General features: G+C 45.4%; 1 protein-coding gene across 2 annotated transcripts in view; it reads right to left on the bottom strand.

Moving 5' to 3' along the window:
• AGTPBP1 (ATP/GTP binding carboxypeptidase 1) overlaps positions 1 to 12065 on the bottom strand; it is a 1069504-nt gene that overhangs the window by 683280 nt on the left and 374159 nt on the right. For both annotated transcript variants that reach the window (XM_078675801.1, XM_078675802.1), the window contains exon 6: positions 10192 to 10338. In XM_078675801.1, coding sequence (XP_078531927.1) covers positions 10192 to 10338 — 147 coding nt within the window. The remainder of the gene's footprint in view (positions 1 to 10191; positions 10339 to 12065) is intronic.

The raw sequence follows: 12065 nt of genomic DNA, 5'->3' as shown, positions 1-12065 counted from the left end.
TTTCTGCCACTGAATCTGGATTAGGGAAGAATACTGGCAGTTCTATGGCTTGATTGATGTGAAACTGGGACACCACCTTTGGCATAAATTTAGGGTTAGTTCGTAGCACTACCCTATTAGCGTGAATTTGTATGAATGGCTCCTGGATAGTTAGGGCTTGCAGTTCGCTAACTCTTCTGAGCGATGTAATAGCTATTAGAAAGGCCACCTTCCATGTGAGGAATTGTATTTCACAGGAATGTAGAGGTTCAAAAGGTGGTCCCATTAGTCTGGTGAGAACCACGTTGAGGTTCCAGACAGGCGAAGGTGGGTGACTTGGTGGAATGATTCGTTTCAGTCCCTCCAGGAAAGCTTTAATGGCAGGCACCCTGAAGAGTGAAAGGTGCTGCCTGTTCTGAAGATAAGCTGCTACGGCGGCTAGATGTATCCGTATGGAACTGTAAGCCAGATTGCATCTGTGCAAATGTAAGAGATAACATATGATGTTTTGAGAAGATGCATCTAGCGGATTTATGTCATTATTGTTACAATAGATGACAAATCGCTTCCATTTGGCCGCATAGCATGCTCTGGTTGTAGGCCTCCTTGCCTCTTTGATAATATTCATACAGTCGGGAGGCAAGTTTAGGTAACCAAATTGTATGACTTCAGGAGCCAGATCGCTAGGTTCAACTGCTGTGGGTCTGGGTGCTGAATGTCGCCATGGCTCTGTGTTAAAACACTGGGTGTTAACTTGAGCCTTTGATGAGGCACCACGGAAAGTTGTAGGAACGTGGTGTACCACGGCTGCCTCGCCCACGTTGGAGCAACTAGAATGAGGGTCAGTGAGTGCTATTGTAGTTTGCGTGCCACTATTGGTATGAGCGGGGCTGGGGGAAAAGCGTACGCAAACTTGCCTGACCAGTTCATCCATATCGCATTGCCCTGAGACTGCGGATGTGGAAACCTGGCGGCGAAGCTTTGGCATTTTGCGCTTTCCCTTGTGGCGAACAGGTCTATGTCTGGGTGACCCCACCGCTGGAAGTAGGGTTGTAGTACTGAGGGATGTATCTCCCACTCGTGCATTTGGTGGCTGTGTCTGCTGAGCAGATCCGCTATCTGGTTGTCCTTGCCTGGGAGGTGTTCCGCCATGAGGAAGATGTTTCTCTGAATGGCCCACTTCCACATGCTTTGCGCAAGATGGGACAACTGTGGAGAGTGTGTCCCCCCCTGCTTCTGTATGTAGTACATTGCAGTCATGTTGTCCGTCCGGACTAACACGACTTTGTTGCAGAGATGTACTTTGAACGCCTTCATTGCCATGAAGATTGCCATCAGTTCTAGCAGGTTGATGTGCATCCTGTTTTGCTGTGCCGTCCATAGTCCCTGCACTGTGTAATGGAGGACATGCGCTCCCCATCGCAGGAGAGATGCGTCCGTCGTGAGCACTATTTGTGGTACAGGCTCCTGGAACGGTCGTCCCCTGCAAAGGTTTTGTGGGTTCCACCAATGCAGAGAGCTGTATGCACGACCGGTCACCAACACTAGGTCTTTTAATTGCCATTGAGCCTGGTTCCACTGCCGTGCTAAGCACTCCTGAAGCGGACGCATGTGTAGACTTGCGTGAGGGACTATGAAGATGCAGGAGGCCATCATGCCTATCAACTGCATAAACACTCTTGCTGGGAGCGAGTGTTGGCGTCTGAATTTTTGAATGAGTAACAGAATGCTGTTGATTCTTACTGAGTTTGGCTGCGCTTTTGCCACCAGAGTGTCTATGTTGCTCCCAGGTACTGTTGAACATGGGCGGGCTGAAGATGAGACTTTGGGTAGTTTAATGAGAATCCGAGGCTGTGTAGGAGGTGAATAGTGCGGGACACGTGGCTGGCACATTGCTGGGCTGACTTTGCTTGGATGAGCCAGTCGTCCAGGTACGGGTAGACGGGAATATGGTTTCTCCGCAGGTGCGCAGCCACTGTAGCTAGGCACTTAGTAAACACCCTGGGGGCTGTTGTCACCCCGAAAGGCAGTACTCTGAACTGGTAGTGCTGATTTTGGATGGTGAACCTGAGATACTTCCTGTGTGCTGGATGTATTGGTATGTGGAAATATGCATCCTTTAGGTCTAGTGTGGCGAGGAAGTCTCCCTGACTGAGTAATGGTAGGACCTGCTGTAGAGTGAGCATGTGAAAGTGTTCTGACAAGATGTATTGGTTTAGGGGCCTGAGGTCTAATATTGGCCTGAGAGACCCGTCCTTTTTGGGGATTAAGAAGTACAGAGAGTACACCCCTGTACCCTGTTCCTGTAGAGGGACGAGCTCTATAGCCACTTTTTGCAGCATGCTGAGAACTTCCTGTTGCAATAAGTCCATGTGCTCTGCGGACATAGGACGGTGTTTTGGGGTATATTGGGTGGAGTTGATGTTAGCTCTAGACAATAACCGTACTGAATAAGCTGTCTTACCCACCTGTCTGTGGTAATGCTTTCCCAGACTGGCAGGAACTGTTGTAATCTGCCCCCGACTGGTGTTACATGGTCTGGGGGCAGCGACAAGGCGTCACTGCTTAGTATTGGCGGAGGATCTGGTATTGTTATTTCCTCGTCCTCTGCCTTTACTGCTGTTGCCACGGTATCCGCCTCTGTTTGTTTTAGTATAAGTGGATTGCGTGTTCCCCTTATTGTATTGGTTTTGCTGGGACGCCTGGCCTCTTGTAGCCCCTCTGTTACTAGAGCGACGAAAGGAACCACCTCTGAATTGCTGCGACTAGAGGGCCCCCATAGATTTGGCTGTCTCAGTGTCTTTTTTAATCTTTTCTAAGATGGTGTCCACATCTGGTCCAAATAAAAAATCAGGGTTTACAGGCTGATTTAGTAATGTAGTTTGTATTTCTTGTTTGAACCCTGAAATGCGCACCAAGCATGCCTTCTGAGCATGACGCTTGTGTTGATGGCCCTGGCTGCAGTGTCTGCCACATCTAGCGCACACTTAATGGATGCGTTGGATATCAGTTTCCCTTCTTGGATTAGGGTTTCAGCCCCTTCCTTGTATTGATCAGGCAAGTGTTGTAGCAGTTTCTCTAACGTGTCATAATGTGCCCTATCATATCTGGCTAATAGGGCCTGTGTGTTGGAAATTCTCCAGATGTTAGCTGCTTGAGCAGCCACCCTTTTCCCAGAAGCTTCTAACACTTTAGACTCTTTGTCTGGGGGAGGAGCATCACCAGTAGTTTGGGAGTTGGCACGTTTACGAGCATTGGATACCACCAAAGAGTCCAATGGCAACTGGCCCCGAATGTATGTAGGGTGCACAGGCGCCGGTCTGTATTTTCTTTCAATCCTGGGGTGCCCTTGTGGTTTCCTTAAAGATGTCTCCTGCGTGTTTTAGGACACCTTTTAACATTGGTAAAATGTTAACAGATTTCTCAGAAGAGGAGAAAGTGTCAAACAAAAAGTCCTCCTCAACTGGGTCAGCATGCATGTCCACATCATGTTTTTGGGCTGCCCTTTCTATTAATGCGTTAAACGCTGCAGTATCTTCTGTTGGCGAAGTTTTTATCGGATAAGGAGTATCAGGGATAGTTTGTGACTCTTCCTGGTTTGTATTGTCTGTCCAGGTTTGAGCTTGATAATTTCAAAAAGGGGGTGGTGATGGACAGAGTATCTGAGTTAATCAGAACACTCCTACCCAGTCAACAGATCAGGGCTTGATCCATCACCGTTTTTTAGCTCACTGCACCATCCCAGTTCAGAACCTGGCTACATGCAAATTAGTCTGTCCCTGGCCCAGTGCATCATGGGAACAGGGCAGACCAAACTACCAAGCCAATTCTTCACTGGAAAGGAAACAAGCTTCCGGGGACCGGTTTCTGGCATTACAGCCGTCTTCGGCCCGGCTTGCTTGAATCCTGATGGTGCAGTGAGCAAGGGACTCATGTCTGAGCATACCCTTCCACACTTATGGTGGCCAAAATAATTTCAAAAAGGGGGTGGTGATGGACAGAGTATCTGAGTTAATCAGAACACTCCTACCCAGTCAACAGATCAGGGCTTGATCCATCACCGTTTTTTAGCTCACTGCACCATCCCAGTTCAGAACCTGGCTACATGCAAATTAGTCTGTCCCTGGCCCAGTGCATCATGGGAACAGGGCAGACCAAACTACCAAGCCAATTCTTCACTGGAAAGGAAACAAGCTTCCGGGGACCGGTTTCTGGCATTACAGCCGTCTTCGGCCCGGCTTGCTTGAATCCTGATGGTGCAGTGAGCAAGGGACTCATGTCTGAGCATACCCTTCCACACTTATGGTGGCCAAAATAATTTCAAAAAGGGGGGCAAAAATAGTAGAATGAGCTAAAAAACGGTGTTGGATCTAGCCCTGATCTCTTGACTGGGTGAGAGTACTCTGCTTAATTCAGAGACTCTGTCTATCACCACCCCTTGTTGTAAATAATTTTGTCCACCCTAAGCGTGGAAGGGTATACTCAGATGTGAGTCCCTTGCTCATTGCACCATCAGGATTCAAGCAAGCCGGGCCGAAGACGGCTGAAATGCCAGAAACCGGTCCCCGGAAGCTTGTTTCCTTCCCAGTGTAAGAATTGGCTTTTGTAGTCTGGTCTGCCCTGTTCCCATGATGCACTGGGCCAGGGACAGACTAATTTGCATACAGCCAGGTTCTGAAACTGGGATGGTGCAATGAGCTAAAAAACGGTGTTGGATCTAGCCCTGATCTCTTGACTGGGTTAATTCAGAGACTCTGTCCATCACCACCCCTTGTTGTAAACAGGTTTGAGCTTGGTCATCATGATCATCTCCTGCAGGGTAGCCATATTGGTCATCAAAGTCATACCCCATGTCCACAGTAGAGTGTGTGGGTGAGCCTGTATAAGTGTCCTGTTCATGGTACCTTACAGGCTCAAAATGGACTGGTGATGTTGAAGAATCCCTTTTCTTTTTCAGTGGGATCTTGTAGGATTCCAGAGGATTTTCTGGCCTTAGTTTTCTATGATAGACAGTACGTTTGCCTGTGTTTGCGTCAATGTGGAGCTTTGCTTGTTCATCATAGGAGGGCTCCTGGTACATAACGTCCTCTTCCAGAGGATGACTTCTTTTCCCAAGAGACACAGTTTTGGGCGATTCGATTCTTGTTGTCGGATCGATAGCCTTAGGCCGTGCTGTTGGTGGCAGACCGAATTTTATCGGCGGCTTCAGGGCTGGCGTCGATAATGGACCGACGGACTTTGCCTTGTCTTCGTGCTTTTGCCCTTGCGTTGACTTCGGTGCTTGAAGCTGTGGAGGCGCGTTTTTTGTGTTCGACTCGACGCGTTCCTTCGAGGCGCTTTTGTGTTTCGGCTCGAGGGCTCTGATGAGCTGTTGCGTCTCGATTCGGTGCCTCGGTGCAAGGGCCTTTTGAGACTGGAGTCCCTTGTTTGTGTCTTTATCCATCGATGCCGACCTCGTGGGTTCGACGCCCTTGGCTTAAGCTATGGCCTTTAGTGCACCAATCTTCGGTTCGACACCCTTTGTGGTGGACCCCGCAGGGTCGTCAACACTTTTCTTCAACGTCGACTCGGACGTGGTTGCACTCTTCGATCCGAGGACTGTCTGTAGCAGTTTCGGTTTCGATTTTGCCTCGATAGCTTTCGGTTTCGCTTTTTGTATGGCGACCGATGGCTCGTGCGATGTATTCTTAGCCGGGCCGAGACGCGGGGCTATAGAATGTTTGTTAAGGTCTTGGCTAAGGCCTTTTGGCGATGCCTCGACCTGAGCCTGAGAAAGTCTTTGAGTGTCTTTTTGGGCCCCAGTACCCGCTGTTGGGCCTGGTTCATCACTCGAGTCGTCATCAACGGCTCCGATGGGGGACACGTCGTCCCTTACCTCTTCGACGTTTTCTTCTTCAACGACGCGTTCTTCGTCGTCTTCGTAGTAGTGTGAGTTGTGCTCCGAGCCGGGATCCGACGCCTGTTCTGGTTCCTCGGTCTCCACGACCTGCTCGTTGTCTTGATCGAAGATATTCACCGGTTCGGGCGCTGGCTTCGTCATTGTTTGCCGTGCTGCACGTCCGAGCTTAAGCGTCTTCTTCGACCGGAACCGAGCACAAGCCAGACAGCTGTCCTCGTTGTAGTCTGGTGATAAACACTTGTTGCACACCGGGTGTATGTCGATGTGCGGGTATTTAGAGTTACAAAGGGGGCATCGCTTGAACGGGCTTCGTTCCATCGACGATCGGGCCTTTGGTGTCGAAAAGGCCACGCGGCTCTCTTCGACGTCTTGCTTCGAAAAGAACTGGAACAAGAACTCGGCACCGATCGAAATAACAATACCGACGACCCCGAAGGCCTTTTGGCCTTGCAGGAAAAGTTTCCGAACTTGAGTAAAGAAAGTAAATCCGAACCCAATGGCGGAAAAAAATAATCTGAGGATGGAGAGGATGCCCATGCGCACTGTAGTCCAGGGGAGGAGCCACCTATCTCGTGATACTTCGAAGACTCTTCCAGGACAACAAGGTGCAATCATCCGGACCCAACACTAGGCGGCGATCTATGCATAAGATGTGAATTCAGCAGCCCACATGCCCCAAACAACAATTATGCATCCAATTAAAATATTGCCCCCTGCTTTTTACTGTACTGCCATAGTTAGTCTACCCAACTGCCTATGCTACTCTACATCACATCAAACAACAGCAAGGTACTCCTGGCCTAGCATCTACTTATTCCTTTTGAGACCAATTAAATAAGAATAGTTTGTGGTAAAAATAAAGATGGTCAGAAAAAGGGATCAAGTCAGAGGGACAGTTGTAACATGCCAAAAACGGGGTACCTCAATTCATATTAGAAACATGTAAAGTCCAGACTACCTTGGGTAAAAAGGTTCTTCACAAGTCTCCAATTTCATACAGTAGCAAAGAAAATAGCTACTGAATAAATCTTAATTGTGGACAGATTGGCTAAAACTTTAAATGGAGGATACACTGCAATGCTGATTCCATTACACTGGAGGCATAGGGACCTAAAAGGATTATTGGTGCAATTATCAGAGAATCCGAGGAAACAACCAAAGTTTGAGGTCCTTGTTTAGTTTGCTTGGAAAGAGGATACCCAGTTACATTTGATTCAAGGCAGCTAATGCTACCTCCTTTTGCATTGATCCACAAGACACAGCAAAAGTTCATCTCTTAGAAGATGACACTTCTAGAGATTACATCGGCAAAGAGGGTAGGAGACATTCACTGTAAAAGTAGCATTCACCAGGGACAAAAAGTCATCATATGAACCAACCCTAATTTCATATCTAAAGTCCCTACCAACTTCCATCTGAAAGACCAGACATTTCACGTTCATTCTTCCTAAACCCTACAATGTCAGCAAAAAAACATTAGACTCACTCAATGTACGCATATGTATTAGATTTTATATTGACAAAAGAAAGGACATACGATTATCAGACCAACTGTTTGTATCCTTCAACCAGCAAGGACGGGCTCTACCGATGTCAAAGCAGAGGCTAGCACGTTGCCTCCAGGCCTGCCTCTCTTCCTACCACAGAAAAGCCAAGTATTCCCTCCAGGGAAGAGAGATAGAGCATTCCACCAGCAGCCCAGCTATGGCTGCTGCACTCCAACCTGGTGTATCTTTACAAGACATTTGCCATGCAGCTACCCAGAGAAGAAGGGTCATCTTCACAAAGCACTATCTCCTTGAGGTGAACGCAGAAGCCGACTCAGCAGTCGGACAAGCAGTCCCTCAGTAAAGTTGAGTCTGCTTCCCACTTTCTTATATTTGTTGTAGTTCTGATGTTCTGCTTACTATTCTGTTTCAAGCATGTGAATATATGAAACATCCAATCCTGGAGAAGACATTAGTTAGCTACCTGTAACTCCAGTTCCCAAGTGTTGGCATCTTTCATATATTCACATGCTACCCCCTCCTCCCTGGTCAGAAGTTCACTTAAATTATACTTTGGGGTGCCCTAGGGGGAGTAAGAGAGTTAGCACTACCACCTCATAGGATCAAGTTTGGATTGTTTAAAAAGAGGTAGATGTACTCCTAAACAAATATTGTTGAGGCCAATGGCAATTTTAACACAGATTACTGCTGTTTAAGATGGCCAGCCATCCCCACCCTAGCCATGAGAAATGGTTCATTCATATGAATATATGTAAGTTCCAATGCTGATGAAGTATTTTATTTTTTAAAACACATGCCCGAATCATTCAGACCTCATGCCACTTCCTGTTTATACTCCAGCATATTTTCTTACATGTCCCATCCTTCCATTTGCAAACAAGACTGTAGTAAGGTTAGTTCCAAACACACTCTTACATACCCTTGTTGAAAACATTCTTTCAATTAATCCATCTGTACAGTGGTTGTACAAGAAGAAGGAAGGTGGCATAACTTTCAGCATTACTCCATCCAAAGTGTGGTTGGGCAACATCACAAGCTATGCAAAGTATCAAACTTGTTACACTGCAGTACAAACATCTCTTGACGACGTCATAAGATTTGATGGACTTCCAACAAGCTGAGAAACACTATATGCTTCAGCTGATATAAGATTTACACAGCTGCCCACTGGTCTTTGACACTTGCCACTGTTGATGCGGAAAGGCTTAACATTGAGAATCCATGCTTCTACATGAAGGCAAAAGATAATATTACGGTGTGCCTATCACCAATTCTTGCAACCAAAGATAGGTTTTAAATGTTAAAAGAAAATGCCCCAATGCTATGGCGTATCTGCCACCACTGTTCGTATTGCTCAACTGTTTACCACATTTTGCTCCACGTTACCCTTTTTCTTTACAGTACTTTTCTATATGCCATAAAAACTAAGTAAGGGGACCAGCCACTCGACATTCTAACAGTTGACTTTACTCACTACACCATAGTGTATTGGACACACAATTAACACACAGTTCACGACCACCGGCAACTTCACTGCTCCTGCTGCTTGAAAGAATGTCATCGGTCCACAGCACTAGCAGCAGTTAGACTCTCTGCACCTTTGTGACGTCACCTTTCCTGTGTCGCCACTGGCATCTCCGGGATGGCACCATACGGTCTGATGTCCTGGCATGTACTGCAGAGTGTTCATCATAGCATTTCAGTGATACCATCTTTACTATAGCAAGTTGATGAGATCACTGCAGCTCTCATGGTGCACACATTTGGCCATAAATTGCTCCTCCGGCTTCCTCAACGATGTCCACCTGACAAAGTGAGTTTTGTGCCTCTACATATCCTTACATGAGCACTAGCAGCAGTGTTAGGCACCTGATGATCATTGTTCTTAATCAGCTCCCTCATCACTCAGACAAGTTGAGAGTGGTGTCTTGGGGTATAGATGTAGATGTGCAGGTGTTTTCATTACTCGGAAAATTAGTGCAAAACATTAAGGAACTGGTAAAACTGAAGAGACCGTTTCATTACATACCCCACCCAGAAGCCATACTCCGCTTCAATTAACACTTTTAGATATGCATTTTCCTTGGAATTACATTATCACACCAGTTAGTTGCACTCTGTTCTAAACATTTCCATACAAAGATTTAAATTCTGGCAGAAAATCGCAAAAGGGCCATTTCGACCAGATTGATAACTGCTGGTGTGTACAAATAACTCCGTGCAAATAACAGCTATTGTGAATGCTTGCCGTGTTTGTGCTTGTTTTTTGTGCATGTTAATACCACATTTTAACAGCCTGGCCAAAAGCTAGTCATTACACCAAGAGCGAAACAGAGCTGCAGAGCTTGCATTCTGTTCCTCATGAGGGCTAGTGCAATACCATTTGTACCTATTTTGCTCAAATGTCAGGGTCCAGGTGACCCAGCAAGTGTAAAATGCAAGGAGGAAGAGGAAACATGCATAGTAAAAATGATATAAATAGATAGATTCACATTCCATGGTCTGGTTCTATGTACACATCGGTTTCTTGGGTATTGGACAATAAATATTATTGAAGGTAAATATAAATAACTATCAACTTAAAATGGTTTGAAAATTATAGACATGGGACTGAGACTGGTTTTAAGCCTTGTTGAACACTGTATCCTTCAAGATGGCATAATGCACTACTTCAAGAGAAATTAATGGAGCGACAAAAAGGCAGACGGGTACTACTATCTTCTTAAAAAGAAACACAAAGTAAGAATAACTTCACATATGGTTACAATTATGATCCGAATGGAAAAGGCCAGAGCTAAGCTTCACCTTTGAATCCAACTTTTGCAAGTAGAGAATGAAGTTGCACCATTAACTCTTCATTAGGTGAGGAATCTTTGCTGGCACTTAACAGCAACTGCAGCAGGATCTGTGTTCCTCCCTTAGACACAAGTACACCAACTCTTCGACCACCACCTAGAGAGTGAAACCATATCACAGCCATCAGAAAAAGCAAGAAAATCTTTCTATTTCAGAAGAAAGCAAGAGATTGTCAAAACACGGTTTTAACATCAAGTAAGCAGATGTAATTTATATAGTCACAACCAACGGCCATTGAAATATTTTTTGAGCTTGCCATTTCACATCATGTAGTACTTACCTGAACTCCAGTTGGGTTGTAATCTGTGTAGCATGTACTAAAAGATTAACTGTCTCCTGGTGCTCCCTTCATCAACTTAGAGTACAAAAGGCTAGAACTTCAAGGTGGCTTACATAACACTTAATCAGCAGTGTTTCCTCACTGAGCTATCTCAAGGGCTAACTGAATTTGTCCTAAAAACAGTAATTCCACTTATGCTTTCCGACAGAGCTCAAGCTGCAATGGACTAGTGACATACACTGTCTTTTCACATCCAAACTAAGATACTTTTAAGATCCACTTTAACAGCTAAATGTCACAATGGGGTGATCATTAGCAATGTGAACGGGTGGGAATTATGCTGCATAGTGAACTGCGTAAAAGCTCACAAAGTGGAAAGGTTCCATTTTGGACAACTGCCGACCAGAGTACCATCAGTGATACACACTTACAGATTAAGACTAACGTTTGAGTGGATGGGAGGAAAACTGGAACAAAAGTAGAGTTCAGGTCTGGCTGCTAACAGTGTAAAATGTGTACAGGTAAAAAAGCCAAGGGTTGAGAGTGTAAAAGGATATCAAGCACGCTGTGATACAGAGAGAGGGCATGGCAATCTGAGAACAGTGCAAACACAAGGAGATGAAGGACGGGGTCCTGAAACTTTTCAGACGCTCCCCCTCAGTCACAGATCTGGGTTGAATCAATCATCATTCTTTCGTTCCAAACACAGCGAGATGATGGACAGAGTGCTGAGAACAGTGCCAGTGAGAGAGGAATGGATAATGTGTTATGTAGCCACAAAGGATGAGATGGTCTCATCCTCAGCACAGCCAGTCCCAATGGTGCTGATGACAAGACCTTCTCGTCTTTAGCAATCAAGTGTTTTAAAAAAAAAAGTTATTGAAAAACACAGACTAGAAAAATGTCAAATGTTTTGCTGTCTATTTTAAGTGTCCTAAACCGCATAGTTTAGAAGCTGCAACAGTTTGTAGATTTGATGTCATAAAGGGAAAAGGGGTGTTATACACACACACATACAAAAGAGAACACAGCAAAGTACAGAAAAGCACTCATTACAAAACACCAACATTATTTCTTTGAAACAAAAGGGAGAGCGGACAGGTGATGGGAAGTACAAAATTGCAATTTTCAAGGTAAAATCGAGGATGTAAGTTACATTCAGAATTTTACTATTTTAAAATATCAGATGGCTTAGAAGAAAGTATGCGCCTAGTGGTATTTTAATTGGTATTTACATCGCACAAACCTACCAAGGGAACTCTACATCAATGGATGGTTAGAAGAAAAGGGTTGCCAGACAATTTAAAAGCCTGTACATAAAGGAGGAAAAGGCACATCTTCATTACATTATAGGGCAGGTGCCAAACCTTTGAAAATATGGGGCGTGGGGTGAGAGACCGGTACAGGAAGAGAGTGGAGCAGCAAGTGTTTTTACTTGATACCATAAGGAGGACTGGCAGGAAAATTAAAGGGGATACTAGATGCCTCTTTTTCATCAACCATTTACTCCCCTGCTAAATCTTGGAAATTATCCTTCTGCACT

The sequence above is a fragment of the Lissotriton helveticus genome, chromosome 2_1 (assembly GCF_964261635.1).
Source record: "Lissotriton helveticus chromosome 2_1, aLisHel1.1, whole genome shotgun sequence".
NCBI lineage: Eukaryota > Metazoa > Chordata > Amphibia > Caudata > Salamandridae > Lissotriton > Lissotriton helveticus.
The sequence above is the reverse complement of the archived record's forward strand: the minus strand, read 5'-3'. Positions and strand labels throughout refer to the sequence as shown.